Source organism: Pithys albifrons, chromosome 15 (assembly GCF_047495875.1).
Source record: "Pithys albifrons albifrons isolate INPA30051 chromosome 15, PitAlb_v1, whole genome shotgun sequence".
Classification (NCBI taxonomy): Eukaryota; Metazoa; Chordata; class Aves; order Passeriformes; family Thamnophilidae; genus Pithys; species Pithys albifrons.
The window spans coordinates 7,849,260-7,875,247 of NC_092472.1; the positions used below are offsets into that span (position 1 = coordinate 7,849,260).

At 52.2% G+C, this 25,988-nt stretch overlaps 1 protein-coding gene across 2 annotated transcripts in view; it reads left to right on the forward strand.

Annotated features, from left to right (window-relative positions):
• PPP2R2B (protein phosphatase 2 regulatory subunit Bbeta) overlaps positions 1-25,747 on the forward strand; it is a 67,380-nt gene extending 41,633 nt beyond the window's left edge. For both annotated transcript variants that reach the window (XM_071569951.1, XM_071569952.1), the window contains 8 exons: positions 7,947-8,044; positions 9,579-9,744; positions 11,075-11,187; positions 17,298-17,475; positions 18,619-18,783; positions 22,406-22,575; positions 23,146-23,237; positions 23,752-25,747. In XM_071569951.1, the coding sequence (XP_071426052.1) occupies positions 7,947-8,044; positions 9,579-9,744; positions 11,075-11,187; positions 17,298-17,475; positions 18,619-18,783; positions 22,406-22,575; positions 23,146-23,237; positions 23,752-24,031 (1,262 nt within the window). In that variant the 3' untranslated portion in view covers positions 24,032-25,747. The remainder of the gene's footprint in view (positions 1-7,946; positions 8,045-9,578; positions 9,745-11,074; positions 11,188-17,297; positions 17,476-18,618; positions 18,784-22,405; positions 22,576-23,145; positions 23,238-23,751) is intronic.
• Positions 25,748-25,988: the final 241 nt, after the last annotated feature.

Here is a 25,988-nt window from a genome sequence, read left to right on the forward strand (position 1 = left end):
GGATTCCAGTAGTTGGCCACTTCTAAGTTGGTTTGCTTTGAAGTCGCCTGTGCTCTGCAGAGTATGGGTTGTGGTTACCTCAGGTGTGCATGCAGAGGGTCTGTCCTGGCACATCCTGGGCACATGGGAACCTCTCCTACCCCACACAAAGCTAGGGCTGTGTTTGCTTTCCTCAAGTGGGCGATGCAATGCAGCCTCCCCCTGGCTCCTGCTACCAGCATGGCTGCTCTGGGTCTCGTGGTAGCAGGCTGCTCTGGGACACTCTAAAGCAGCTGTTGGTCTCCCTTGCAAAGTGGGGGTTTATTTGCACTGGTAGGGAGATTCTCAGTCCCATGCTGATTGTCTTGATTAACGTGCTGTTTTGCCATCACACGTGTGATGTGTAACAGTTCTATAAGGTGTTCATAGCCTGACCCATTGAAAACTGTTATTAATCCAAGAGCTAATGAGTTGTGCATCTTGATGCCGAAAGAGGAGTTTTGTGTTGCATGTACAAACACAGAGCCGGTGAGGACTGGTGGGCAGATGCAGGTGCTGGGTTGGGTTGGGGGCCAAGGCCCACGGCAGCCCCGCCAACGGCAGCTCTGCTCTGCTCTGTTGGCCTCCACAGCTGGGCTAAGTTATGGTTCTGCCTGAAAGCTGCTCTTCGCTTTCCTCTCTGTTTTATTATTCTCCTCCTGTTAATGACCTGACCCATCACATCCTAAGGCTACTACATGGTCTGTGCTGGTGCATTTGCCTCTGAGAAGCGCTCACCCCACTCCTCACACAGGCCTGCCCTGCACACCATAAGAGCTGCTGCTCCTCGTGAGTCTTTGTGCCAAACCCTTCCACGATGTTGTTTCCTCCTGAGCTCTCCTTTCCAGCAGTTCCAGTGAACTACACCTGGCCAGGATGGTGGAGAGATGTAAATTCATGTTCTTGCACACTGGCACCCTGAAATGGGTGCTGTGGTGGGGATGCTGCAGCAGCACTGGGGGAGCTGCCAAATGGAAGTTTCTTTCGTCTAGGTTGGTAGCACAAAATTATTCTTTGCTGTAACAAGGGCAGAGAAATTTGGAATGTGCCAGTATTTTTAGAACTTCAATCTAGGAGAGTTATTCCATTTTGGGGAAGAGGAGCAGCTGCTGCTGGCTCTGCAGCGCCGTGTCATCACGATGAGGAGCTGTCCCCAGAGCAGGCACAACAGCGCATCTGACCCTGCCCAAAGACGCTGGGAAGTCTGATCTGAGCAATGACTCCAGCCCAGTCCTGGCAGGAAACAATACTCAGGAGGGGCAGAGAGATGGGCCTAGCTTTTCCCTGGGCTTGCAGGTGTTCAAGAGTGTTGTTCTTCGACAAACCCTGTCCTCCCTCCTTTGCCCAAACCCTGGCCTGGCTGGGACGGAGGGTGCAGGCAGGTGCAGGTGCCATGCCATGCTATGCCATCCTGTGCTGTGCTGTGCCATGCTGTACCATGCTGTTCTGTGCTTCACTTCGTGGAGTTGGTGAGCAATTGTGTTCCAGGGCGTTTTGCTGATGCTACAAGATCCTTACTGGGCTTAATGCAGTGGAATTGATTTCTGTTTCCCAGGCTATCATTCACCTCAGCAGGGGAGAATCAATGCCGATCAATCACATGTGATTTTGCATGCAATTAGATCCCAGTTTAACCTCTGCTGTCCTCTGCCCTCCCACCTCACACCCCCCCTGCTATGGACCACACAGTTTGGGGGAGGATTGATGGCCCAGGCTCCCCAGATGATGCTGCACATCACACCTTGCCCTGTTCTTGTGGGACTCAGGTGACACTTCCCTGTCCCATTCAGCTCCATAGCCTTGCCCAGGCTTTCTTCCTTTTTAGGCTGTTGTTTCTGTACCTCCGAGGCCCTGAAGTCCCTGTGTTTTGGTTCCTCACTGAAACTTTTTCATGGGCAGAGAAGAAAGCTGTATTCAGATCTTTGGAGGAGCCTCTTGCTCTACCTGTTGGGGTGAGGATGGGGGATCTGGCTCTGCTGCAGCTGCCAGGGGTGCTGGGGTAAATATAACCTGACAGAAGCGAGAGCAGGACCTGGTTCCTTCAGAGCACCTTGTGGTGTTCCAGCCTGAGCATTGGTATGTCCAGAGCTCCCATCGAAGTTCATGGGCATGGGCATGAATTCCTGCCATGGGCATGAATTCCTCATCACTGTCAGCACATGCCTTTCAGAGTGAAAGCCTCACTATGTTTTATTTTTACGAGAGGAAGACATCAAGCGATACCAAAAGTGAAATGCAGAGCCTCAGAATTTCCTGAGTAAGGTAAGAGTCACAGGCTGTCACTGAACATCAGACCCAGGAGTCCTCCTCAGGAGGCTGAGGGTTGTACAGAGTTATTCAGAGGCAACTCAAAGGTTTGTGACCTCCTTGAAACCCCCTCTTGAGCTTGGGGTCTACCACCTTCCACGGCATGGTGGGATGCAGAGATGGTGGGATGCAGAGGCAGTGGGATGCATAGAGCCCCCCGCAGAGGATCTGTGGGTGGGCTTGTACTCTGGCTCTTCCATTACCAGACACTCCCTCCCTAAGCCCCCTTAATTTTTCATGATCTCCTTGTGCTTTCTTCATCCGCCTGAGTGGTTTCAGATGTAGGTTTTGTTTTCTGTTAACAGACCCTGTTGGTGTCCCACTTCCTTTCTCCCTGGTGGCTGAGCAGCAGGCTGGGAGTGAATCATGGTGCCATGGCTTGGTCATGCTCTCAGTTGGGGGCCACATCCCTGTTCCCTCGGCAAACCTCCACAGCCCTCTTTCTGTTCGGGGGTCTAACAGAGGGAGGGACATGGTTGTGGTGAGTTATTATCTCACACCAGCATTAAACTGGATTTGGCAACTCATAGCCTGGGATTTGAGTGATCTAAATCCTTCATTTGGCAGCCTGGTTTGCTGTTATTTATGGTGCTTCCCGATTTATTATCATCTGCAGTTGGAGGCTTTGTGTGTAGTGCTGTCCACTGAGTGACGTATACAGATAATGAAGAGAGTGGGGTGTCCGAAGCCATGATCCTGATGCCACTCCACACCTTCCTGTCCCCTGGTGCTGGTCCTGGTGGGCAGAGCTGTGTGGGCAGGGGCACAGCAGGGAGCCAAGGTCAGAGGGAAGCCAGGGGCTGCCCAAGAAAAGCAGAGCTCCTCTTGGGAAAGGAATTGGTCCAGTGGTGTTACTGGGACAGCTCCTGGGTCTGGGTGTGGGAAAGCAATAGAGCTGGGAAAGGGTCTGGAGCATAAGTCTGGTGAGGAGCAGCTGAAGGAGCTGTGGGGGGCTCAGACTGAAAGAAAGGTTCTCAGGGGACACCTTCTCACTCTTTGCACCTCCCTTAGAGGAGGGGGGAGTCAGGTAGGGATCCGGCTCTCCTCCCAGGGAACAAGGGACAGGACAAGAGGAAATGGGCTCAAGTTGCACCTGGGGAAGTCTAAGTTGGGTATTGGGAAAAATTCCTTCCCTGAAAGGGCTGTCCAGTCCCTGGCACAGGCTGCCCAGGGCAGTGGTGGAGTCCCCATCCTTGGAGGCATGTAACAGACATGTAGATGTGCCACTTGGGGATATGGTTTAGTGGTGGCCTTGGCAGTGCTGAAGGAACAACATAAATAATTCCACGATTCTGTATTGTCACAGACCTGCTCACACTACCCACCCCAAAGGAGACATGTCCTGCTGGAAAAGCAGTGAGTAGGCAGAGCCCCTGGTGGGGCTGGGGGACACCTCTCTGCCTGGTGGGTTTGAGTCCAGGGATGCCCCTGCCCTCATGGACTCCTGCTGCAGCCTGGGCCTCATGGGCTGGACCGGGGGTGCCATTCTGTGCCAATCAGGGCTATGTGCTCTTAGCAGGGGTGGTGGGACACCAGTGGTGTCCTATGGCCTCCCTACCTAGACAGGTGGTACCAGGACCCTTCTGCATGGAGCTGGTGCTGAAGCTGGGGCACGTGGCATGTGGTGGGAGCAGGTACAAGGTGTCTGGAGTGCCCTGTGAGCAAGGATTAGGTCCCTGGGGTGGTTTGGGAGGAGAGACAGGGCATTCAGGCCCCTGCCCTGGTGGGCTGGAGCAGAGGGGTGGCTGTATGGGCAGCTCCTTGCTGCAGATCAGGCTGCTTCAGGGATCCAGGTCTCAGCACTGACACAAGCTTCCCTGGTTTATGTCACTTTTATTTAATATCAGTCATTCCCCACTTCTGGTGGAGAGCATGCCTTTCTCCACGATGGGAGAGGGGGAGGGGGGTGTATTGTAAATTTCCTATTTTTCTGATAAAACTGTATCGCTACGGCGGAAATCAAATCCCGTCTTCGATATTTTTAGCACGAGAGCGTGAAGATGCAGCGATGCTGAGGGAAGGGAGGATGGGAGGGTAGGGAGGACGGCGGGGCTGGGTCTCCATGGAAACTGTTTGCTTTAAATTCCCGCATTCAGGGCACTGAGCGAGTAGGAGGTGATGAAGGAAATGAAAAAGCAAAAAAGGGGGAAGGTTTTTTGCTTTCTGTTGTCAAAAAACTGCTGAAGGAACCTTGGGAGAAATGGGCATAAATTATTGATCATCTCAGTGCGAATACGTGTGCATTTTAATTAATAATCACCCTGTCATGTCTCTTGAGGGCAGTGGGTGGGATGTACAGGCAGCAGCCGTGACTGACTGCCCGTGCTGCAGGGGCCCAGATTTGTCCAGAGACACCTTTGGGAAGGAGGTGGTGTTACTTTGTGCTCCTGAGCTGTAACCTCCGTAGGACTCCTCCATTTCCCCTCAGGATGTCCTCCTGTGCCATGCTATGCTGCTGTTACTGCCTAGAGACACTGGGGACAAGAGCCAGCCCCTGGTCCCCAGGGTGCCAGGGAATATGATGCACCTGTTGACTGTGGTGGGCTTGGGTTGGATACTTCTGCTCACAAGAGGGTTTTTTTAATATCTAGGGTATTTTTTAAGGCATAAAAGGTGTTGTTAACCAGGCTCTGTTGTTATCCTTATCTGAAGTGCTGACAATGGACATGAGTAAACAGGAGATCCAGGAGGGTATGTGCACCTGCAGCACTCTGCCTGCAGGTGCAGTGTAAATGGGTGGCTGGACTGGGGTGGCACAAGGGTCCCTGTGATGCCCTGCCCTGGTGTCTCAGACCACAGCCCTGCTGACGGGGTGATGCATTAGGTCATGTCTGAAAAATGTCTCACTACAGCAGAGAAAGTTATTTTTAATTCATTGAAAAGGGTATGACCTAAAACCGGCAGGTGGCAAAGGAGAGGATTAAATAGTGCAAAACAGGTACATTTTCAACTGAGTAGTTTTAGAAGGCAGAAGCACATCTCAGTGCAGGGTGTGAGTTAACACTGCCTGACCATGGCCACTGACTCCCTCAGCTGCTGCTGGAGTTGCTGTTCCAAGCCCATGCCCAGCGTGTTCTCCATGTGACACCTTGGTGGCACTGGGCTTGACCCACGATGTTGCAGCAGCACTCAGTGGGGTGGGGTCCTGCAACAGGAATGAAAACATTCCTGGGGCTGAGCTGAAGCTGCTGAGCCAGACTTGGTGCCAAACACTGGGTTTCAGTGCTTGAAGGTGTCTGACTTGCTGTAGCACCTGTCGGTAGCTGTGGCTGCAGTTGCTGTGGGAACAGGGGATGGCTTTGGCTTATCTTCCCAGGGGTGTGTTTGTTCTCGTGTGAGTTAGACCCAACAGCCATTCCACAAAATTGCGGGTTGAGTTCTGGTTCTGGATGTCTGTCACATCCTCTAGTGAGGCAGGCAGGTTCCAAGAGCACAGATGGGATTTGCCCTGTCCCAGTGTCCCTCTACAACCTCTAACAGGTGTTAAAAATGCCTGTCCTGGCCCTTGGGAGGTACTCATTGAATGCATTGCTTGTGGGACTTAGCAAAATGGGAATGATACTTAACCAATAGTTCTTACCCAAACAAGAGAGAAGAGCACGTGATCTGAAGAAGTTCAGGATCCATTCCATAACTTTAACCCAAACCGACTGACATCCCTGCCAGATGCTGCCAGTGCCAGGCTGCAGTCCACCCCACGGGTGTGAGCTGAAGCAGAGCTCAGCCCCTCAGTGGTGCTCCTCAGCCTTCCTGAGCATTAGCAGCAGATGGTTAAACCCTTCCTGGCACTATGTGCCTGCCACAACAGTCTGAGACACATGGGTTCCACATGAGGGATCAAAGTGCTTTACCTTGGAGTTCTCCAGTGCTGCTGTTCCAACCAGTCCAGCTGTGTGTGCCTGTGAGTGCAGGTGTGTGCTTGTGAGTGCTTGTGAGTGCTGGTGTGTGTGGTAAGCAGTGGTGTTTGCTGGTGAGCAGTGGTGTGTTTGGTGAGCAGAGGTGTGCACTGGTGAGCACCGTTGCGTGTGGTGAGCAGTGGAGTATGTGGTGAGCACTGGTGTGTGTGGTGTGCACTGGAGTGTATGGTGAGCACTGGTGTGTGTGGTGAACACTGGTGTGTGTGGTGAGCACTGGTGTGTGCCCATGAGCAGCTGCATATGCCAGTGAGCGTCCTACACCACTGGGACAGGGTGGCTCTTTAACTCCAAAATCTGCCTGGAGTCACTTGCTGAGATGGTGTCTGGGGCAGAGAGTTGTTGTTCTGGGGGAGCCCATGACTGTGTGATGAGGCTCTGAGCTGCCTTGCCTGAGTGCTGCCACAGCGTGGGGTGTGTGTTTGGTGGGTGCTGTCTCTGCTGGCGTCCAGGAAGACAGACCCTCAGTGGTGTTCTCAGTATGGGTGCTGTGCCAGCTCTGGGGTCTGCCCCTTCCAGAGCTGCAGGGCTGCAGTCCTGATCTGTGCAGCCCTGTCAGTCCTGGTGCTTTAGAAATGAAAGGGATGGAGAATGCAAATGGCAGGAGTGAGCTGGCGGCTGTCATGGCCAAACGCTGCTCGTCACAGAATCCATCCTGCACTCAGTGTTGGGGCTGTGCCGCTGCAGTTGTTCTTCCTGTTCGCTGTCTTCATGCTGGCGGAGTGCAGCTCCCCAGGCAGTGGGTGAGCACCAGTTGGGCAGTAATTGCTGTGGAATTAACCTCTGACATTCTTCTAAAAATAGGCCCAATAAATCCGATCATTAGCAGCTCCTGTCCACGTTGCCTCAAGGGTAAACACTGCAGATTAAAGCGTTTGCAGTTACGGGTCCCCTCGCTTCTCCAGCCGCAGAGCTGCTTGGAGAGATAGCACCTTGGTTTGTGGGGAAGGGGAGCAGTGTGAGCACCGTGGCTTTTGGTCTGATGGAAGGCTGAAAGGCATCACTTCCATTTACCTTGGAAGGTGATGGGAGATTCTACAACAGGCAGAGGAGAGCAGCAGTGTGGATGTGGTCACCTGGGCTGCTCTGCCTGGCAAGCTCAAAGGCAGAAGGCAAAGGTGTTTTCATTGATCTGTGCCCTCTGAGGGCAAAGGCAAACCACCACCCCAGGCAGATGGTGGCAGAAGGATCAGGTGGAAGTGAGACCTGCCTGTCACCCAGGCGTGGTGGCAGGTGCAGGATAAGGTGCTGGGGCACTGGTGGCACCAAGCTCTCCCCAGGTCCCAGGAATCGATCGTGTCACCTGAAGTTGTGAGGAGACTCCCCAGGGCACAAAGGGAGTGTGCCATGCCATGCTATGCCATGCTGTGCCATGCCACGCCACCCAGCTCTGTGCCCATCCTTCCAGCTTTTCTCAAGCTGCATTTAAGCACATAGACAGTGCCTGGAAATCCCCCTGGATCCAGTGTTGGGGTGCACACTGGGGCATGGGGGCAGGAACACTCCGCAGGTCTGGACTCGCAATAGCACACTTCCAAAACGCTGTGTCTGTTTAGTTGTTAGAGACAATAGAAAAACAGGGATTTGTGGAGATGCCACAGGGCGAGCACTGACAGGGTGTGTAGCTGCATGGGGAATGTTGCTTTCTGGATGCCTGCAAAAGCCAAACTGCAGTTACTTAAATTGTCTTTGTCTTCTCCTTCCCAGCTGACATCATCTCCACAGTCGAGTTCAACCACACTGGAGAGTTACTGGCAACAGGGGACAAGGGGGGGCGGGTTGTAATATTTCAGCGTGAGCAGGAGGTAAGTGCCACTGAATGCAAAATGCCCATTTTATCCTTTTAAGCAAAGCGTCCTGCTGTTTCCTAATCCGCCTGTGTCACTCGTAACCTCAGGGCTCTCCTGGCAGACTCTGAACTGAAAAGCCATTATTAACATCAGCAGGGCCATATTTCCTCCTGTCAAACACCCTCCGAAATTCACATTTCCTGCATCCTCCTGCGCCAGGTGTAATGGGGATCAAGCACCATGTCTGAGCATGAGATGAGAACCCATCTCAGAGCTCTCACCACCCCAAGAACCTCCTTACACCACCAAAATTCTGTGAAGTGTAGATGGATGCAACAATTGCATTTCCCTTTCAAAACTTTGCCCAGTTTTGGGCAAATTATTAGTAAGCACTTTGTTGGAAGCTGGAGGTCATGCCTGCTGGGGTGGTGTGTGCTTAGCCCTCAGGCCCCCGCATGGCCTGCTGTGGATGTTCACCCTGCCAGCCTGGCTGGAGGAGCTGTGCTGGCTCCCACCACCTGGAAGTCCTTATTATTTCCAAAGCCATCCTGGTTTGCTGCTCTGGGCCAGCCTGAGCCAGTGGGATCTGTCCTTCCCTGCTCTGGAAAGGATGAGTCAGACCTGGCCATGAGACATGTCACAGTCCAATGACAGTTTTAAATTTTTCTCAAAGTTAAAGCCTCAACATTATTTCTACATACTCTAGAGAGATCCCCGTCATTAAAGGTTACATATGTAGACCCTTCATCAGCATTTCCATCACTATTTCATTTCTCCTTTTCCTCTCATTTCATTATTCTACTGCTTTTCTTTAACCTTAAGCCTCCAGCATCACTCCAGGTGTATCTGCTCAGCTCCTGCTCCAGTGGACACCTGGGGCTTCACTCACCTAAATGCTGTATTTGTACGTGGGAACTTCATCTCCACAGTATTTTTATTTAATTACCCCAGCCCTGTTTGGAGCCTGGTGCTGTTGGTTCATTTTTGGTGTTTGCAGATACACAGTGTCTTCCAAGCCCTGAACTGGGGCAGGCAGTGTCAGTTCCCACAGGGACTGTGCCCTGCTCCTTCCTATGTTATCCTTGCACTATATCCATGGACCCGTGGGACAAGTGCTGCCCATCCCATACCAGTGGCTGTTGCCGGTGGCTCCTCTGTGGTGGGTCTGGCACCCAGCAGGAGCTGGCACTTCGTCCCACCCATTCACTGAGGATGGCCAGTGGGGTGGGATCCATTCCTGCTACACTCCCTCCATTCCCTCTCTGTTTCCACTCCATTCCCTCTCCCATTTCTTCTCCATTCCCGCTGTGTTCCCGTTCTGTTCCCTCTCCACATCCACTCTGTTCCTGCTTCATTCCTTCTCCATTCCTCCCCTGTCCCCTCTCTTTCCTGCTCAGTTCCCACTCTGTTCCCGCTGAGCACACCAGGAGCCCTGGGTGCCACAAGAGGCTGTCCCAGGGTATTCACTCTGCTCTCATATCACTTCACAAACCCCAGAATGCCCCAAGCAACCTACAAACACCTTTAGCTTGTACCTCTCCCTCTGCAGAGCAAGAACCAGCCCCACCGCAGGGGAGAGTACAATGTCTACAGCACCTTCCAGAGCCATGAGCCAGAGTTCGATTACCTGAAAAGCCTGGAGATCGAGGAGAAGATCAATAAGATCCGATGGCTGCCACAGCAGAACGCAGCCTATTTCCTGCTCTCCACCAATGGTAGGTGTCCATAGCCACGAGTGCCCGGGCTGGGCTGCTTTGACAATGCTGTCCTGCCACCTCATGTCCCTGGGCTCCCACCACCAGGCAAAGTCTTCTCTGTGCAGTGTCTTTGGGAAAACACAGGTGTCTTTGGGGAATGGGTCTGGCAGAACTCGATCCCTGTGCACAAGGTGCATTGACATTGATGTGACAGCCCTTCCCTGAGAGAGGAGGGATGGAGGGAAGGAGACTTCTCTGCTACTAACTTTTATTTTTATTCTTTGGGTCATGGGAAGTATTTAAAAAAAAACAACTGCAGCTGATTTGTTTCAATTTGCGGTTGTGTTCAGCTTAGCAGTTCCATGTTATGTTCTGATAAATATCGTGAGGATCCAGGAATATTACTTGGGATAAATGGGACCTTAAGATGGATGTGACTTAATTACTTCAGGGGAAAAGGAGGGGTCTAATCATCTTCCATAACCAACTTACTTTGTGTTATAGAATTGACTGTATTGATCACTGTATTAAAATTCAAAAACTTATTAAACTCATTTGGGGGGAGAATTATTGAAATGCAATTAAGATTAATTATACAGCATAATGTTCTGTTAATTGAGTTTTTTAAAAGTTTTTTGATTAACAGGGATATTACCCTTCCATTTGGGATGGTGTTTCACATGCAGTCAGGTTATCAAAATGATTCTTTTGGAAATATTCCTGTGTTATGGTGTTTCTTTTTGTTCTTACTGTTACACTAACATTTTGTATTGAGCCCCATGAAGTAGAGCAGGTTAATAAAAACAAAATTAATGGTGTTCCATGGGAGTTGCCATGTAAGGGAGAAAATGAAGATGGATGATGGGGTTGTGTTTGAAACCTGGTGGAAGTGATGACAAACTATAGATGGAGTCCCTGCCAGGAGGGAGCAAAGAAAACACCATTATTCAGAATAACCCCACATGTTCTTGAGATTCCTTCCCCAGGGACTCTGTGGCACAGTGGGATGGTATGCTGGGAGGGGACAGGGAGCTGTGGAGGGCTTGAAGCTGCCTTTGGTCCCTGATGAGTGCTGGGCTCTTCACAGTTCTGGGTGGGGATCATCAAGATGACTCTGCAGTCACCCTGTCGTGTCCATTGAGGTGTGTTGCGTGCCCCACATGTCTCTGCTCCTCTGCAGGGCTGCACACCAGCAGCTTTCTGTGGGGACAGGTACATCTGTCACCACTTCCAGCATGTGGCATCAGGGGACACAGCAGATTTTTCCAGCTGGCATGGCCTTGGTGTGTCCATGAGTGGGCAGCTCGGGGGAGCAGCCACTGTGACACTCCCCTCTCTCCTCCCCCAGATAAGACTGTGAAGCTGTGGAAGGTCAGCGAGCGGGACAAGAGACCAGAGGGATACAACCTCAAGGATGAGGATGGCCGTCTCCGAGACCCCTCCATGATCACCATGCTACGGGTGAGTGTGGGGTACCATGGCTGTCAAGGAGCTTTTTACCGCAGGGGCTTGGATGAAAGTTGCTACCAGTGTCACCAGTGTGCCGTGGTACCTGCCACTCCATCCTGCTGTGATCAGTTGATGTGGGAGAGCATCTTTGTTTGGGAGGCCAGTGCTTTGGGTGGTGCATGGGCATGGGAGCAGAGGTAGGAGCTGCCATGAGCAGTGCTGACTCAGGGCAGGTGTGCTGCCAGTGCCACGTTCTGTGCTTTGTTGGGTACCCTGGTGCCTTAGTGCCTCTGTGCTGCCTCACAGGCCATGCCTATCCTGGCGAGGAGACAGGGCATGAGCCCTCTCATCCTGGAGCATTCACACGTGCAGGTGCCGCTGTGGGAGCAGTACTTCTCTAAATGAGTTTTCATAGAATCATAGAAGGAATTGGGTTGGAAGAGACCTCCAGGATCATCAAGTCCAACCCTTGATCCAACACCACTGTGATTACCAGATCATGGCCTTAAGAGCCACATCCAGTCTCATCTTAAAAACCTCCAGGGATGGAGAATCCACCGCCTCTCTGGGCAGACCATTCCAATGGCTAATTACTCTCTCTGTAAAGAATTTCTTTCTAGTATCTAACCTAAACCTCCCCCGGCAGAGCTTAAGCCCATGCCTTCTTGTCCTGCTGTGGGTTGCCTGGGAGAAGAGACCAACCCCCACCTGGCTACAACCCCCTTTCAGGTAGTTGTAGAGAGTGATGAGGTCACCCCTAAGCCTCCTCCAGACTAAACAGCCCCAGCTCCCTCAGCCTCTCCTCATAGGACTTGTGCTCAAGTCCCTTCACCAGCCCCATCACTCTTTTCTAGACCTGCTCCAGCACCTCAATATCATTCCTGAACTGAGGGGCCCAGAACTCCTGGTCGTGACTTTAACCAGACCAGCTTGTTGTTTGTTAACATCCTGTTAGAATTTGCATTGTGAGTACTTGTGGGGTTTATATGTGTACATATAAAATTGTTGCTATGATTACCTTTGCCTGACTTTGTGGCTTGGCTCCCTTTTCCATTGTGGATGAAGCAATTGAGAACCTCAGACAGGAGTTTAATTCTTGTCTCTGCACAGGGTTGCTCCTGATGTCTGGCAGCATTTTTCTTGACAGAGCAAGAGACCATTTATTTCACGTAGATGTCTATCTACTGTTACAATTCAGGCAGCATTTTCAGCCTAACAGGCGTGGCAGCCCATTGGAGACATTTGCTAGGCATCCAGCTGTCAGAGCTGGTTCTGTCAGCCCTCAGCTGGGTGGGAAGCAGGCTTTGGGAAAGTTGCAGTGTTAAGGGTGTTACCCCAGGGTGTTACACACTGGGAAGACCCTGAGATTTCTTTTTCCCCTGTAGAAAGGCATCCTGAAATACCAGAGAACTGGACACTATTGGAGAGTCCACTCTCTGCCTTGAAAGTTCCAGCCTTTGTTTTACTCTCAGCCCATTCACTCCTGGTAGCAGCTCAGTGCTGTCAGGCTGGAGCAGTTGCTGTTTGGTGTCTGCTGGTGCACTGGGATCAAGAGCTGCCATTCCTGCTCCCGGTGAGCAGCCCCGTGGGAGCGAGTGGCTCCTGCTTCACCACGGCACCTGGAAGTAAAACATGCTGTAAGTGCTCGGTGTTGTAGTTACTGGTATCTGCTGTGCAGTGCCTGCAGTCCCTGAGGACAGAGGATTGAGGAGTCTTCTGCCAGCCCCGTTTGATCTAATGTTTTGATGGTTTTACTTAGACAGATATTTACATAGCTGTAACCGTTTTGCAGCAGCTTTGGTGTATCTCTGATGTGTAATTGTCCTGTGATGCTCGTGCTTTGGACTAAAGCCACATCCATCCACGGCTTAATTTTCTACCATAGACAAGCAAAAAAAGGTTTTAAACCCACCTTGCTGCAATCATTTCTCACCCTTTTGGCTTAATGGTTTAAATGAGCTTGATGAGCATCATCCTCTGAGGAATTTCTAACCCACATAGTGCAAAAGGAATATTTAACTCTGCTCAGGCTGTGAAATGTAGTGTCTGCTGTCATTAGAAGAGCTCTGCTGATTTGAATCGCCCCAGGTCTAATAGCTGCAGCCCTTCAGCCTCGTGTAACAGCCTGGGTGTGCTCCTGAGTGCTGCCAGCCATACCTGTGCCATGGGATATATGCAGGAAATAATTAACACAGTGTTATTTAGGACTTAAACCTTTTTAAAGAGAGGATGTGTTTGCTTTGGTCCTCCCTCAGGAAAGTCCCTTCCACATATCATGGGTCAGGTCCAATCTGACAAAATCCTGAGGAGTGTGAAATTGTCAGTCTGCCATGAAAATAGTGTTTGATGCTCATTTCATCTGCAAAATATTAATCTGGAGGTGACATGGGTCACAGAACGCACCTTATGAAGGTAGGAAGTGAACAGGGAGTGTGCCTGGAGGAGCTCAGCTGCTGGAGGAGCTCAGCCTCTGGGGCAAGTGCAGAACTCACCAGATTTATCCCTGAGCACTCACTCTGCTCCCTGGTCTGCCAGGGACGAGATTACAGTTTCTTTCTTGCAGACCCAAGGCTGGGGTCAATCCAGGCTTCAGTTTGACTAATCCCACTTGTCCAAATCATGCGCGAGGCTGTGGAGCAAGCTGGGCACCCACCGTGCTGGTGCTGAGCAGGGAGGTGGGCTGGGAGGGTGGGGCTGTGTAGTCGTGCGTTGTGCTGGGCTGGCATGGCTGCTGTGCTCATCTGGCATTGCCAGCGTGCTGATCCGGCACCGCCACTGTGCTGGCCTGGCATCACTGCTGCACTGATCTGGCATTGCCAGTGTGCTGATCTGGCACCACCACTGTGCTGGCCTGGCACTGCTGCTGTACTGGCCTGGCACTGCCACTGTGCTAGCTTGGCACTGCCACCATGCTGGCCTGGCACTGCCACTGTGCTAGCTTGGCACTGCCACCATGCCGGCCTGGCAATGCCACTGTACTAGCTTGGCACTGCTGCTGATGTGGCTTGGCACCAACCCCCTCAGCTCTCACCAGAGAGGGATGTGTGTCCTGCTGTAAATGCAGGAGCAAGGAAAGCTCTTCCCATCCCCAGTTCACAGCATGGCCGTGTCTGTCAGCGGTTGCAGGGAGAACTGCACCTGGGATGTAACCACAGAGCTATGGCTGCAGCTGGTGCCAAGGCTTGACAAGATGGGGATTGCGTAAACATCTAATGGATTATTTATTGAGATTTTTTATGGCCACTGCTCTCGCTCATCCTCGGTTGGGGTCTCAGTGTAAGTCTGGCGTGGTCCATTGGGCCCAGAGGGTTTCCATGGAGATAACCAGCAACATAACCCCCTGCTCATTTCACAGAAATGAATAGGTGGTCCCACTGCAGTCAGTCATGTCATATTGACACCCTTTGGGAATTCCTAGCCTCTGACATCTCCCATGAGGATTCCCAACATTGATTTCCCTTTGTGTGTAGGTCCCATCCCACCATGGGCTGTGTGGAAGTTCCATGTACCTGCCTGACCCCCAGTAAGGGACAGCTCAAACCTGCCACACATTGACCATGGGCTTTGGGAGGTTTCTGACTTCACTGTCCTGAGAGCTGAGCCCTTGATCTTTTCCCTTTGTATATTGACCTGTGTTTTGCTAACGCTGCTGCCACGTGGCACCTCTGGGCAAAGGATGAGGCGTTCTTGAGAAACACTGAATTTTTGTGGCTCCACAGGCTACATCCATCACGGTGTTGTGAATGACATGGAGAACTTGGCCACGCAGAGCTGCTCCACAGAGAGTCAGTCGACATGACAGACAATGAAAGGGGAAGCCTGATGGGAACGGGGGCAATTACTGACACCACATCCCCAGTGCTGTGATCCTTTGCTCAGGGCTGGAGGTGGCAGGAGAATGCACAGTATCAGTGGTGGGAAGGGGAGGGGCACACCAGCTTCCTCCACCCCAACCACCAAGAAAATAAGTTTTACAGCTCAAGGGAGGGTTAGTGTCTCGTTAACTCAGGACAGGAGAAGCCTTCACCAGACATGGGGAGAGGAGTCAAGTGCCATGTGTGCTTGGAGTGAGTGAGATGTCTCTTCTGCAGGGGGTGCCTGCTAAAGGCAGGAAGAAAAATTAAGACATATTTTGTTTTAAATTAAAAATGACTGGTATTTCCCCCTTTCCTGCAAGCAGAAAGTAATTGAATTTATTAGTGCTTTATTTTATTTGACAGTCTTTCTGTGTACTTGATGCGCTTTGTTACACTGAATTACCCTTTAATAATGGGTGTGTGTGACACCAGAGCCTGCCCTGAGGTGGGCCTCAGAGCTGGAGCAGGGATGTGTGAGGAGGTCTCTGCTGTGGAGGATTGCCATGACACTGCTGATGAAGTCAGGTGCGTTGGGCAGACACTGACTTGGCCTGTGCCTGCATCAAACCAAAAGACCCAGTTCCAGTTTCTGTCACGTTGCCCCATTTGTTGATGTTCTGTCTCCACTGTAGCTGAGGGCTGGGCAGCTGATCCCCTTGGCTCTCCTGAGCCAGGGTTCCCTGTGCTGCAGGATCCCACTGTTGAGGGATGAGCTTCCCAAACCAATGTGTGCTCCTGGCACATTCCTGACTACTCCTGCCTCAAAGTGTCAGTGCTTTCTGGGTTAAATCCTCGTTGCTGATACCCTTAAGCAAAAGCTTGCAGCACGTGGGCGCACTGGTTTCCATATTTCAGTGCAGATTCTTCCCACTGTAGCAGATAAAAGTCCCTGCCTTAAAAAACTACTCACAGATGACCAGGTTTGTCACTCTTGTGGGGTTTTATCTGGGGACATGCCAAGTCCCAGACAAAATAAATCTCCCCAGGATTTGGCTCTGAAGTAACATGTGGAGAATGTTCTTGGCTGAAGAGTTTATCCTGCCACTGTGGTTGTGAGTGGCTGCCATGTAGGAGTGTGCTGGGTCACTGGGAGCTGCAGGAGCCCATGGTGCTGGGATGAGTGCTGAATTGCCCATGTCAGGGATGGGAACCAGCCTAAGGTCTGACCCCAAGCTGTGCTGGGTCGTACAGTCATCTCACTGAGCAGAATCCCCTGCCCAACCCTTCTCTGTGCTTGTTTCATGTCTGGCCAGGCCCGGTGTAGCAACTGAACCCTTCTCTTTGTACAACCGTTGTGTTCCCGACAGTTGGACTGACAGCCGGTCCCTGCAGTCCTGAAGCCTCTGTGCCCCATCCCCAGCTGGCTGAGCAGAGTCCGTCAGCGCAAACGATGCATCATTGGCTGTGTCAGGTGGAATTAGCAGGCAGGCTTGTCACATTAGGCTCAGGCTCTGAGCTGGCAGCGCCAGTGCTCTCATGTCACTCGAGCTGGCTTGTCACTCCCATCCCCACCTCTGCAGCCATGGGAAATCTCTTCAGGCAGCACACAGATAATAAAAGTAATGAAGTAGCTGGAGGGAACAGCTCACTGGCAACTGGGAGCACAGACTGACACATTCCTGGTGTATTAAGTTTCCTTCAGAGCATTGTGTCCGAAGTTATTACTGACCCTGCTTGAATCTCCCCATCCCCTCTGGGTTGTGCTGATTCATCTAAAGGCCGCTCTGTCCTTCGTCCTTCCCTCTGCCTGGGCCTGTGCATCCTTTGCTCTGTCCCTTCTCATCTCTTACCTCTGTCAGTTTGCTATGAGGCAAATGCAAAAAGGCTTAAAAGAACAGTTTGACTGACCTTACTCTCACAATAAATGTATTTCTGTTAGAAATGCTCCGGGAATGATCCAGAAACAGATCTCAGGTAACAGTGATAAAACGAGGTGGAAGTGTTTTTTTAGTTGGTTTTTTTTTTTTGTTTGAAAGCTGGAGCAGTTGCTGCAGTTCGATCAGAGCCTGGTTAACTGACCTCTCACTGCTTCCCTGTGCTCTAACCATCCTGGAGCCTCTCTTGGAAGGCACTTGGTTCTGCTTGCCCTTCTGTCATACCCTTGGGAAGGCGTTAGGTTTTCCTGGAGAGAGCCTGTTAGGCAGGTGGGATGGAGCACTGGCAGAACACCATGGGCGTGTGTCCCCATGTTGGGTGCTGGAGTGGTCTGGCGGGAATGTCTGGACCCTGTCCCTTGGTGCTGATGCTCTGCTCCCCATCCCACAGGTGCCCGTGCTCCGGCCCATGGACCTGATGGTGGAGGCCACTCCCCGAAGGGTGTTTGCCAATGCACACACCTACCACATCAACTCCATCTCCGTCAACAGCGACTACGAGACCTACATGTCAGCGGATGACCTGAGGATAAACCTGTGGAATTTTGAAATCACAAATCAAAGTTTTAGTATCCTTTGGTGCACACAGCCCTGGGGACAGCCCTGGGTCCTGGTGAGGGCCAGGGCCATGCCCGTGTCTGCAGGGATGGTGACTGGGTGGCACAGTGGCTCGCTTGGCTCTGCACCTGGTTGCAGGTCTCAGTACAGGGGCTTCACCCTCTGCAAGGCTGGCAGGGCCTTAGGAGTATGAAAGAATGCTGCCTGCTGTGCACCTGAATGCAGAGAGCCCAAAGGTCCCCAGTCCCAGGCTCATTGCCAAGGCACTGCCCTCCCATCTCTGCCTGTGCTGCTGGCGGGATGCTGGGCTGTGTCTGGTGAGCACATCCAGCTGTCACCTGCCATGTGGGGGACATGCTTCTGAATTCGCCTGCAGGGTCTGGTGGGGTGGGTGGAGGGAAGGGGATCCGCAGGTGATGGAGGAGACAGATGCCTTGGGGAAGATGGAAACACTAATGGTGTGGTCCCCATTATACCCTGCAGCAGGTGACAGGCTGCCAGTCACCGCCATACAAATGAGGTCATGCCAGTCACCCTTGTAACAGCCACATCGGAAATAATAACATGGGGCACTAATCATCAGTGATATTTATATGGTGTTTCCTGCAGAGAAATCCCTGGGGCATGGTTTAGGCAGCTGGAGAGGATTTCAGCAGTCACAGGCGTGTGGCTGTGGGAGCTCAGAGTGGGTGTGGGCAAGTAGGGCTGCAGTGCCTGCTTTTTTCAAGGATGAGGGTGAGGAGTACTGAATCTGGGTCAAACCTCAGGGAGTTCAGATAGCCTGAGGGACTTAGAGGGGGTTTTCTGTTGATTGGTGTGCCCTGGGTTTTGTGCCCCGACACTGCAATAAAAGATATTTACTCTGGCCTGGGATGGATGGGCAGATCAAGTCTCCTGCCCTGCAGAGGGGTCTCCTGGCTGTGGCACCAGACCTGGGGTTCCCAGCTGACCAGAAAATGTATTGGCTTTGCACCACACTGGTGTGGGCTGGTCCCACTCTGGGCTGCAGTTTTGCCCCAGAATGGTGCTTCCCCCCAGGAACACCTGGAGATCCTGTTCCAGAGACATCAGTAGGAGTGGGGTTGGGAGGAAACCCCATGGCGGGCAGTGGGGTTTGGGCTGGGCCGTGTGGGCTCCTTGACTCGCCCTGCCAGACATCGTGGACATCAAACCAGCCAACATGGAGGAGCTGACGGAGGTGATCACGGCCGCAGAGTTCCACCCACACCACTGCAACACCTTCGTGTACAGCAGCAGCAAAGGCACTATCCGGCTGTGTGACATGCGCACCGCTGCCCTCTGCGACCGCCATGCCAAGTGTGAGTGCGGCGCCATGGGGCCCCTTGGGCTAAAAGAGCACAAAAAAGGGAGTGTGGAGACCCACCTGGGCTTGGATCTGCCCTACCACCCTGTCTCCTTCTCCCCATGGTGTGCCAGGCTCCAGTCCCTATGGCCACCCACCCTCACACGCCTCTGCCTGTCCGCAAGAGGACCAGCTTGCCCTGCATCCTGGCCCCACACCTTTTGGGGAGCAGGTTAAAACCACAATGGTGATGTTTTGGGTCCAAGAGGTTGCAGGAATGTCTGTGCCTGGTGACTACTGAACTGTCAGTGCCAGAGACAGGGAGTGGTACATTACTTCAGGCTGTTTGTCCAAACAGTCTCGGGTCCTGTTGTCAGCTGTGGTTGATGCCACGGGGGTCAGGAGGGGCAGAAAAGCTCCCTTGAATTTTGAAGTAAGTGGGGCCCATGGAGATGGATGAGCTGCGCCGTCCAGCACAGCCTGTCCCAGCTCAGCCTGCACATGTCAGGTGCTGCTTACTGGGAATATTCTCCTTGTCAGAAACTGCTCAGTAGAACACTGGCACGAACACCCACGGCATTCACGGGTGGGCTGGTGAATACCTGCTGCTGCTCTGCGTGTCCTGGCAGCTCCTGAAAGGCAGTGCCACGGTGGGCACAATGTGGTAAATCCGACACAGAGGTGGGACAGACTGAAGGGGTTTGGTATCTGCCTTAGAGACAACAAGGTGTGGCAGAGCCCTGGGCCACCGTGGTGCGTCCCTGGGCAGCCAAACCCCTGTGTGCCTTCTTCTTGTGTGAGTTTGCTTCAGAAAGTGACCAGTATCCCATGGGAAACTAAGGAAACTTTCTATATTCAGAGTGTGATCACGTTACGAGAACAAGATGCACAAACTGGGTGCTGCTGCAGCCCCCCACTAACAGCCTGCCTTCAGCAAGCCCCTGACTCTGTTTGGGTTTAGGTCTCCTGGGGTGTTGGGGAATTGCACTCCAGCTGCTGCTTCTGAGCTCCTGAGCCACAGTTGCAGTCCGATACCTGTTTTTAACCTGGAGTAGAGCAGACAGAGGAAAGCTCACATCTCTGGCAGGAGTTTGGTAACTACCAAATGCCAGTTTTCCCAAGGCCTGAGGAAAACACACCTGGTATGTCCCTGCATTTCCCAGCCATGGCTCACAGTCTGACAGCAATGGCTCCCAGCTGAAAATACAGTTACAGAACAAACAAAATTAATTTTCCTGACACTTCAGCAGCAGAAGCCCCCAGCATTTCCCTTTGTTTGGGCACTGCCTGGTCCCACCAGCCCTCGGCTACACACCGGCCGGGGTGCATCCTCCTCAGTGTGACCTCTCCCGTGACATCTCCTGATTGATTGCCCTCCACCCCTCCAAAGCATCAGCTGCAGTCAATTGCAGTTCAGCAGATGTGGGAGTCGAAATTGAGACAGTTCATCAAAGTTCAAAATGAAAAGCAACATTGGCTTTTGGAGCAAATCTTCCAACAGAGACATTTAATAACTGTCAATATTTAATAAAACTGCTCTGCACATCACATCAGGTTTATGTAGATGGTGCAGTCACTGCTTGGGGCAGCTCTGACTTGGTGCTTCTCTTATTAAGGTTTGTTTGCTCACATTATTTGAAGCTCCTGCAGTCTGTGACATCTGTGTTACTTCTGGTGCAGAACTGGCCTGAAGGAATGCAGCTTCGATAGGAATGCCCTCTCCATGGGGATGTGAGGAGCTGATAGGAATGCCTGCTCTTCGGTGACACTGTGAGGGGCCATGTGCTGTAGCACTCAGAGGGGCAGTGGCCCTGCGAGGAGAAACCTGCCCTCACTCACCAGGCGCATGGGAATCCTGTGAATTATTCAAAGCACCATGGGAAGCCAGAGGGAAGACTGGGATTCCAGGAGCAGCTGATAATGCCAGGAAAAGCAATACTTTTTGGAAAGGATATGGGAAAATGAGGAGCAGCACCATTGGGGGTTCTACAGTTATTTCCCTATAGCGAAAGGTATCACGTTTTCCACCAGTTTTTCTATGGAGCCACCTGTGATGGTACCTACCAAGCTGCTGAACCACAAGCTCAAGGCACAGCCCTCTTTCCTTGGGACAAGCTCTGCTTCGTCCTTGGCCTGCTGACTGCACTGCTGCAGCACTGCTGAATGGTTCTTCTTTGCTGAAAGCAGCTTCAGCTTTGAGTAGACATTAGAAGTTGCTGTGATCAGGCAACCACCAGCTGCATCTTCACCCTCCGACTTTGCAGGAGTGTCCCTACAACAATCCTTCCTCCTCATGTGTGGGCTGGCACTGTTGCCTTCCACGGAGCCCCAGCCAGACTCGGTGTCACCGCTGATGCCCAGGCATGGGGTGAAAAGGCCATCAGTCCCCCAAGAATCAGGATCACCCCGCGGGCCATGCAGCCCTTGGGGGCCATCTCAGGGTTCCCTCAGGTCCCCACAGGAAGGGGCTGGGAAGACTGCTGGGGAAGGAGGGAGGGAGGGCTGTCAGAGGGAACCAGAGTGGGCAGGGCAGCACCCGCTCAGTGCTAGTGAAAATAGGTTTGTTGTGTAAGAGAGAATTAGTGCTCAGAAATCCTTTCCATGAGCTCAGCAGCCCAGATCTGCTTCTACAGCAGGAGCAAAGCCATGCAAAAGCCTTCAGTCCGAACCAAAAATAGCTGCTCCAACTGTCTGTCCTGCCCAGCCACAAGTTTTGGTTCACAGACCTGCCCAGGGACTGGGCAGCACCACTTGTGATGGGACCCCCATCCTGACATCACATTTGTGTGTGTGTGCGTTCTGGGACCACTGGCATTGCCTCTGTGTGTGCTGGGACCCTGGTCATGGCACCACCTGTGTACTGGGACCCCAGTCCCAGCAAAGGCTCTCCTGCTGCCAGTGCCAGGACTGGTGAGGGTCTGCATATCCTGTGACGGAGCCACTGGCCATGGCCCTGCTGCCAGCGCCAGAGGCTCTCAGGCCCAGAGCCCTTGCAAGGACACTGGCACAGGGAAAATGCTGATAACCTGGGCCAGGCTCCACCTCTTGGCTGCTTTGAAGTTTAAGAAGTTGACTGCTCCTTTGTACTAGCCCACATGCAGGGTTGGATCCTGCACTGGGATGTGATGGGGCTGGATCCCCTGCTGGGCTTGGTGCAAGGCTGAATGCTGTGCTGGTGACCTGGAAGGAGACAGATGAACAGGTCCCACACCAGCAGCATCTCTTAACACATCTTTGTGATGGTTTTTTTTAAAGCCTCCACTGATGTTACTTTGGAATCAGATTTTTATATTTAATTTGGAACTTTATTAATCTTCTTCTATCTGTGATTTAGTCAAAGACTGATCAGATCAAATCTGTAGGTTGCAGTGGCTTTAAAATACTTACATTGATGTCAGTTATGCTGCCCCACCAATTCCTGGAGAACAAAGGTGCTGTGCCAGGCACCCAGGCTCCTGGGCTGTCAGTAGGTAGGTCTCTGATGATCCTTCCTGCATACGGCAGTTTAGCTCCAGCAGTACCCACTTCCCTCCCAGGAGCTTCCTGCAGTGTTGGGACAGGGTGGCAGGTCACTGGCCTGGGATCAGGGAGCTCCTGCCTTGGTTGATGCCAGGGCTTGTCCTTTCCTCTTCCCACAGTTTTTGAAGAGCCTGAAGACCCAAGTAACCGGTCATTTTTTTCTGAGATCATCTCCTCAATCTCCGATGTCAAATTCAGCCACAGTGGGAGGTACATCATGACCAGGGACTACCTCACTGTCAAGGTGTGGGACTTGAACATGGAGAACCGGCCCATCGAGACCTACCAGGTGAGTGTAGCATGGCTGGGCACCTGCAGGAGTCGGGCACCTACTGAGCTCCTTCGTGAGCCATGCTCTGGGCCAGCTGCAGCAGTGGTGGGTATACACTTGATGGGTGGGAGCTTCATGCCTTTAGATGGTGGAAAGCAAATGAAGAGTGGTTAAACATGGAATTGTGTGGTCTGGTGAGCTGTCACCATGTCCCCAGGCTGGAGGTGGGTGTGGGGCTGGAGGTGGGTGAGGAGCAGGAACTCAGGTGCTGGCAGCTGAGACAGCCAGGTGGAAGGTCTTGTGCAGAGCAGTAGCCCTTTTCCTGCCACCCTCCACCAGGAGATGTCCTCTGGCACTGCCCAGTGCTGTCCAAGCCATATATGGAGAATGCTTAGAGGTGCTTAGAGGGGAGTGGTGGCAGTGGGAGGGCATGGGGTGCCAGGCAGTACCCAATGCTGCTGGCTCAGCTGTGGGGAGCATGGGGCTGGGCTGGGTCCATCAGCCCCCAGCGAGAGCAGGGCTTGGTCTGCTGGTCACTGGGCTGTGCCAGTCAGTGTCGGATGCTCATCCCATCCCTCCCACCGGCAGGTCCATGACTACCTGCGGAGCAAGCTCTGCTCACTGTATGAGAACGACTGCATCTTCGACAAGTTTGAGTGCGTCTGGAATGGGTCCGACAGGTGAGTGTGTGGCGGTGGGGTTTGTCTGGCCTGGGGATTCTGGCTTTGGGGTGGCCTGAGTGGTTCCACAGCCCCTGGCAGCCCCTTGCCTGGTCTTTGGCTGGGTGGAGGTCTAGAGAGGTGCAACAAGGACCACCTGCACCTGTGTGCAGCCTTGTGCTGCTCTAGTTGTCTGAGGGTTCCACTTGCTCCTGGATGGGATGTTTCATTTCCCACAGTTGGAGGAGGGTGGTGACGGTTTAGCTCCAGATTGCCCAAGTCTGGGAATGATGAGTATTCAGGTGTTACTCACACTGAGCCAGGCTGCTGGAAGCTTGTGAGGCTGGCTGACCTGGCAGGGCTGACAGTTTTTTTGTCTGAGCCATCAGAGCAAGCTAACAAGGCACAACTGGGCCTGAGGCACATTCCAGCTCTTACCAAATCTCATTATGCTTCTGAATGTTCAGTCTGCCTCTGATCACCAGCAGTTTGACCCTGAAAAGTTGTGCAAATCATCTGCCCTTCCCCTTGACAGTGTTATCATGACTGGCTCCTACAACAACTTCTTCCGCATGTTCGACCGCAACACCAAGCGCGACGTGACGCTGGAGGCGTCACGGGAGAACAGCAAACCCCGCGCCATCCTCAAGCCCCGCAAGGTCTGCGTGGGCGGCAAGCGCAGGAAAGACGAGATCAGCGTGGACAGTTTGGACTTTAGCAAAAAGATCCTGCACACAGCTTGGCACCCCTCTGAGAACATCATTGCCGTGGCAGCCACGAACAACCTGTACATATTCCAAGACAAGGTTAACTAGAAGGACCAGGTGTTCTTTAGGAGTCTCATGTACTGATACCAGTAAACACATAATTTCAACTGTTTCTTTTCTTTCTTTTTCTTTCTTTCTTTTTTTTTCTTTCCTTCTTGTTCTTCGTTCAGTTCCTGCTCTGCAGATTGAGGTTGTGCAGAGAAGCACTGGGGCACCCCAGCCCAGGGCCACGGGGGGCACCCCCAAAACACCAGATTTACACGGGAGGAGCTGAGATGTGGTGGGGGCAGTGGGGGGGTGTCAGGCCAAGCTGTCCCATGTCCCCAGGCAGCGGTGGGGTGGCAGTGACCCTCTGCTGATGGCCAAGGGGGTGATGCAGGGGGGGCTGTTGGCTGGCAAGTAGGGTGTGGGGGTAACACACTATGGCCCCTTGGCAGCTTTGGTGACAGGGATCCTGCTCCAGTGGCTTTAAACTTGATCCCAGGTATATTCCACCTGCTGCGTTGAAGATTGGAACATCACCTCCCTTTGCCATTTTCCACATTTGTCTTTTTATTACTACAATTATTTTGTGTTTTAACAACAGAGACAGCAAAACCAAACATAAAATGGAAAAGTTGTTTTGCTATGGATGAGCTTAAGTGGGGGCGGGGGGTTTGCTGCACCCCAAGACATGTCTGCTCCAGCCAGGCTGCCCCCCACACCCAGAACCCTGCTGAGGATTTGGCTTTGTAGATACTGTGGTGCCTTCTTTGGTATATGAAATACCTTTATAAACGATGCTTCCGACCTGCATTGATCGCAAACCAAACTGACCCTGGGCTCTGCTGCAGTTCTGGGCTTTGCTTTGGTCATTTTCCTCATTCTGTTGTGAGCTCTTGCATGTTGTGACTGACACTCTCTCTCTCTCTCTCTTTTGTAATTTATTTATTTATTTATTCAATTTTTTAACGATAAAGTATAAGTTGCTAATTTATGACCTTCTAAAGAAGAATCCAACCGTATATTGCTGTTAGCCCCTGACTGTGTCAGAGAGAGGCTGTCTGCGGTCCTACATTATAATAACAATGATAATAGTAATAAAACCAGTAACTCTTTCTCTTTGCATGGCGAGGCTGCCTCTTTCTACTCTACAGATTGGTCAGGTCCCTCTTTTACTTGAGCAACTTTTCAGTAAAAAAAAAAAGGAATGACTGGATTTTCCGTAAATCTGACAATGTTCCTGCAGCAAGAGGCAAATGAATAAATGAAGTCAATTACAAAATCCAACACTGTCACTTTGGCAGTGGCTCCACAAGGGCGACCCCGCTGCTATCCCTCCTGTGGGTACTCCCAGCACCTGCTCCCTGGAGGGACTGAGACACGACTCACCGAGGGCCAGGTGCCTCCCAGGACAGTCTCTCTGCGAGGATCCTGGCGTGCCCCAACCAGGAAGAACTGCTGCACACCCACGGAGCGAGCGCATGGACTGTGCTGAAAATCAGGAGCTGGGTGGTGGCAGGGACCCATCTGGGCACGGAGCTGCAGGGACACCCCGGCCCCACACACCACCTTCGAGGAGCCACCCCAAGGGAAAAACAAAGTACATTGGCTTATGGATTTATTCCAAGGGATGGCTTTCAGGAGTAACTTTTTTTTTTTAAATGAGAAATGAAAAAATAAAATAGCAAGAGTAAATCAACCATTTTTTAAGAAAATGCTTTTTTTTGGTTCTGTAAGGAAAGCCTACGCTGCGGTGTCAGAAATAAAGTTGTCCCAAATGTGTCTGTGTGGAGTTGCTGCCTGTTGTGCCTCTCATGCCAGGAGGATGGTGGATCTGTGGTCTCCAAGGGGCCATGGTCTGAGGGTGGCTGCCAGGGGATGAGAGATGGCTGGGGGGCCTGAGATCCCAGGGATTCTGGGTCCCTCAGGGTGTGAGGCCCATGTAACATGGAATGTGGGGAGAGGGAGCACCTGGATCTCCCTTGCTGCAGCAGGATGAACCTTGGGACTCACAGCCCTGCAA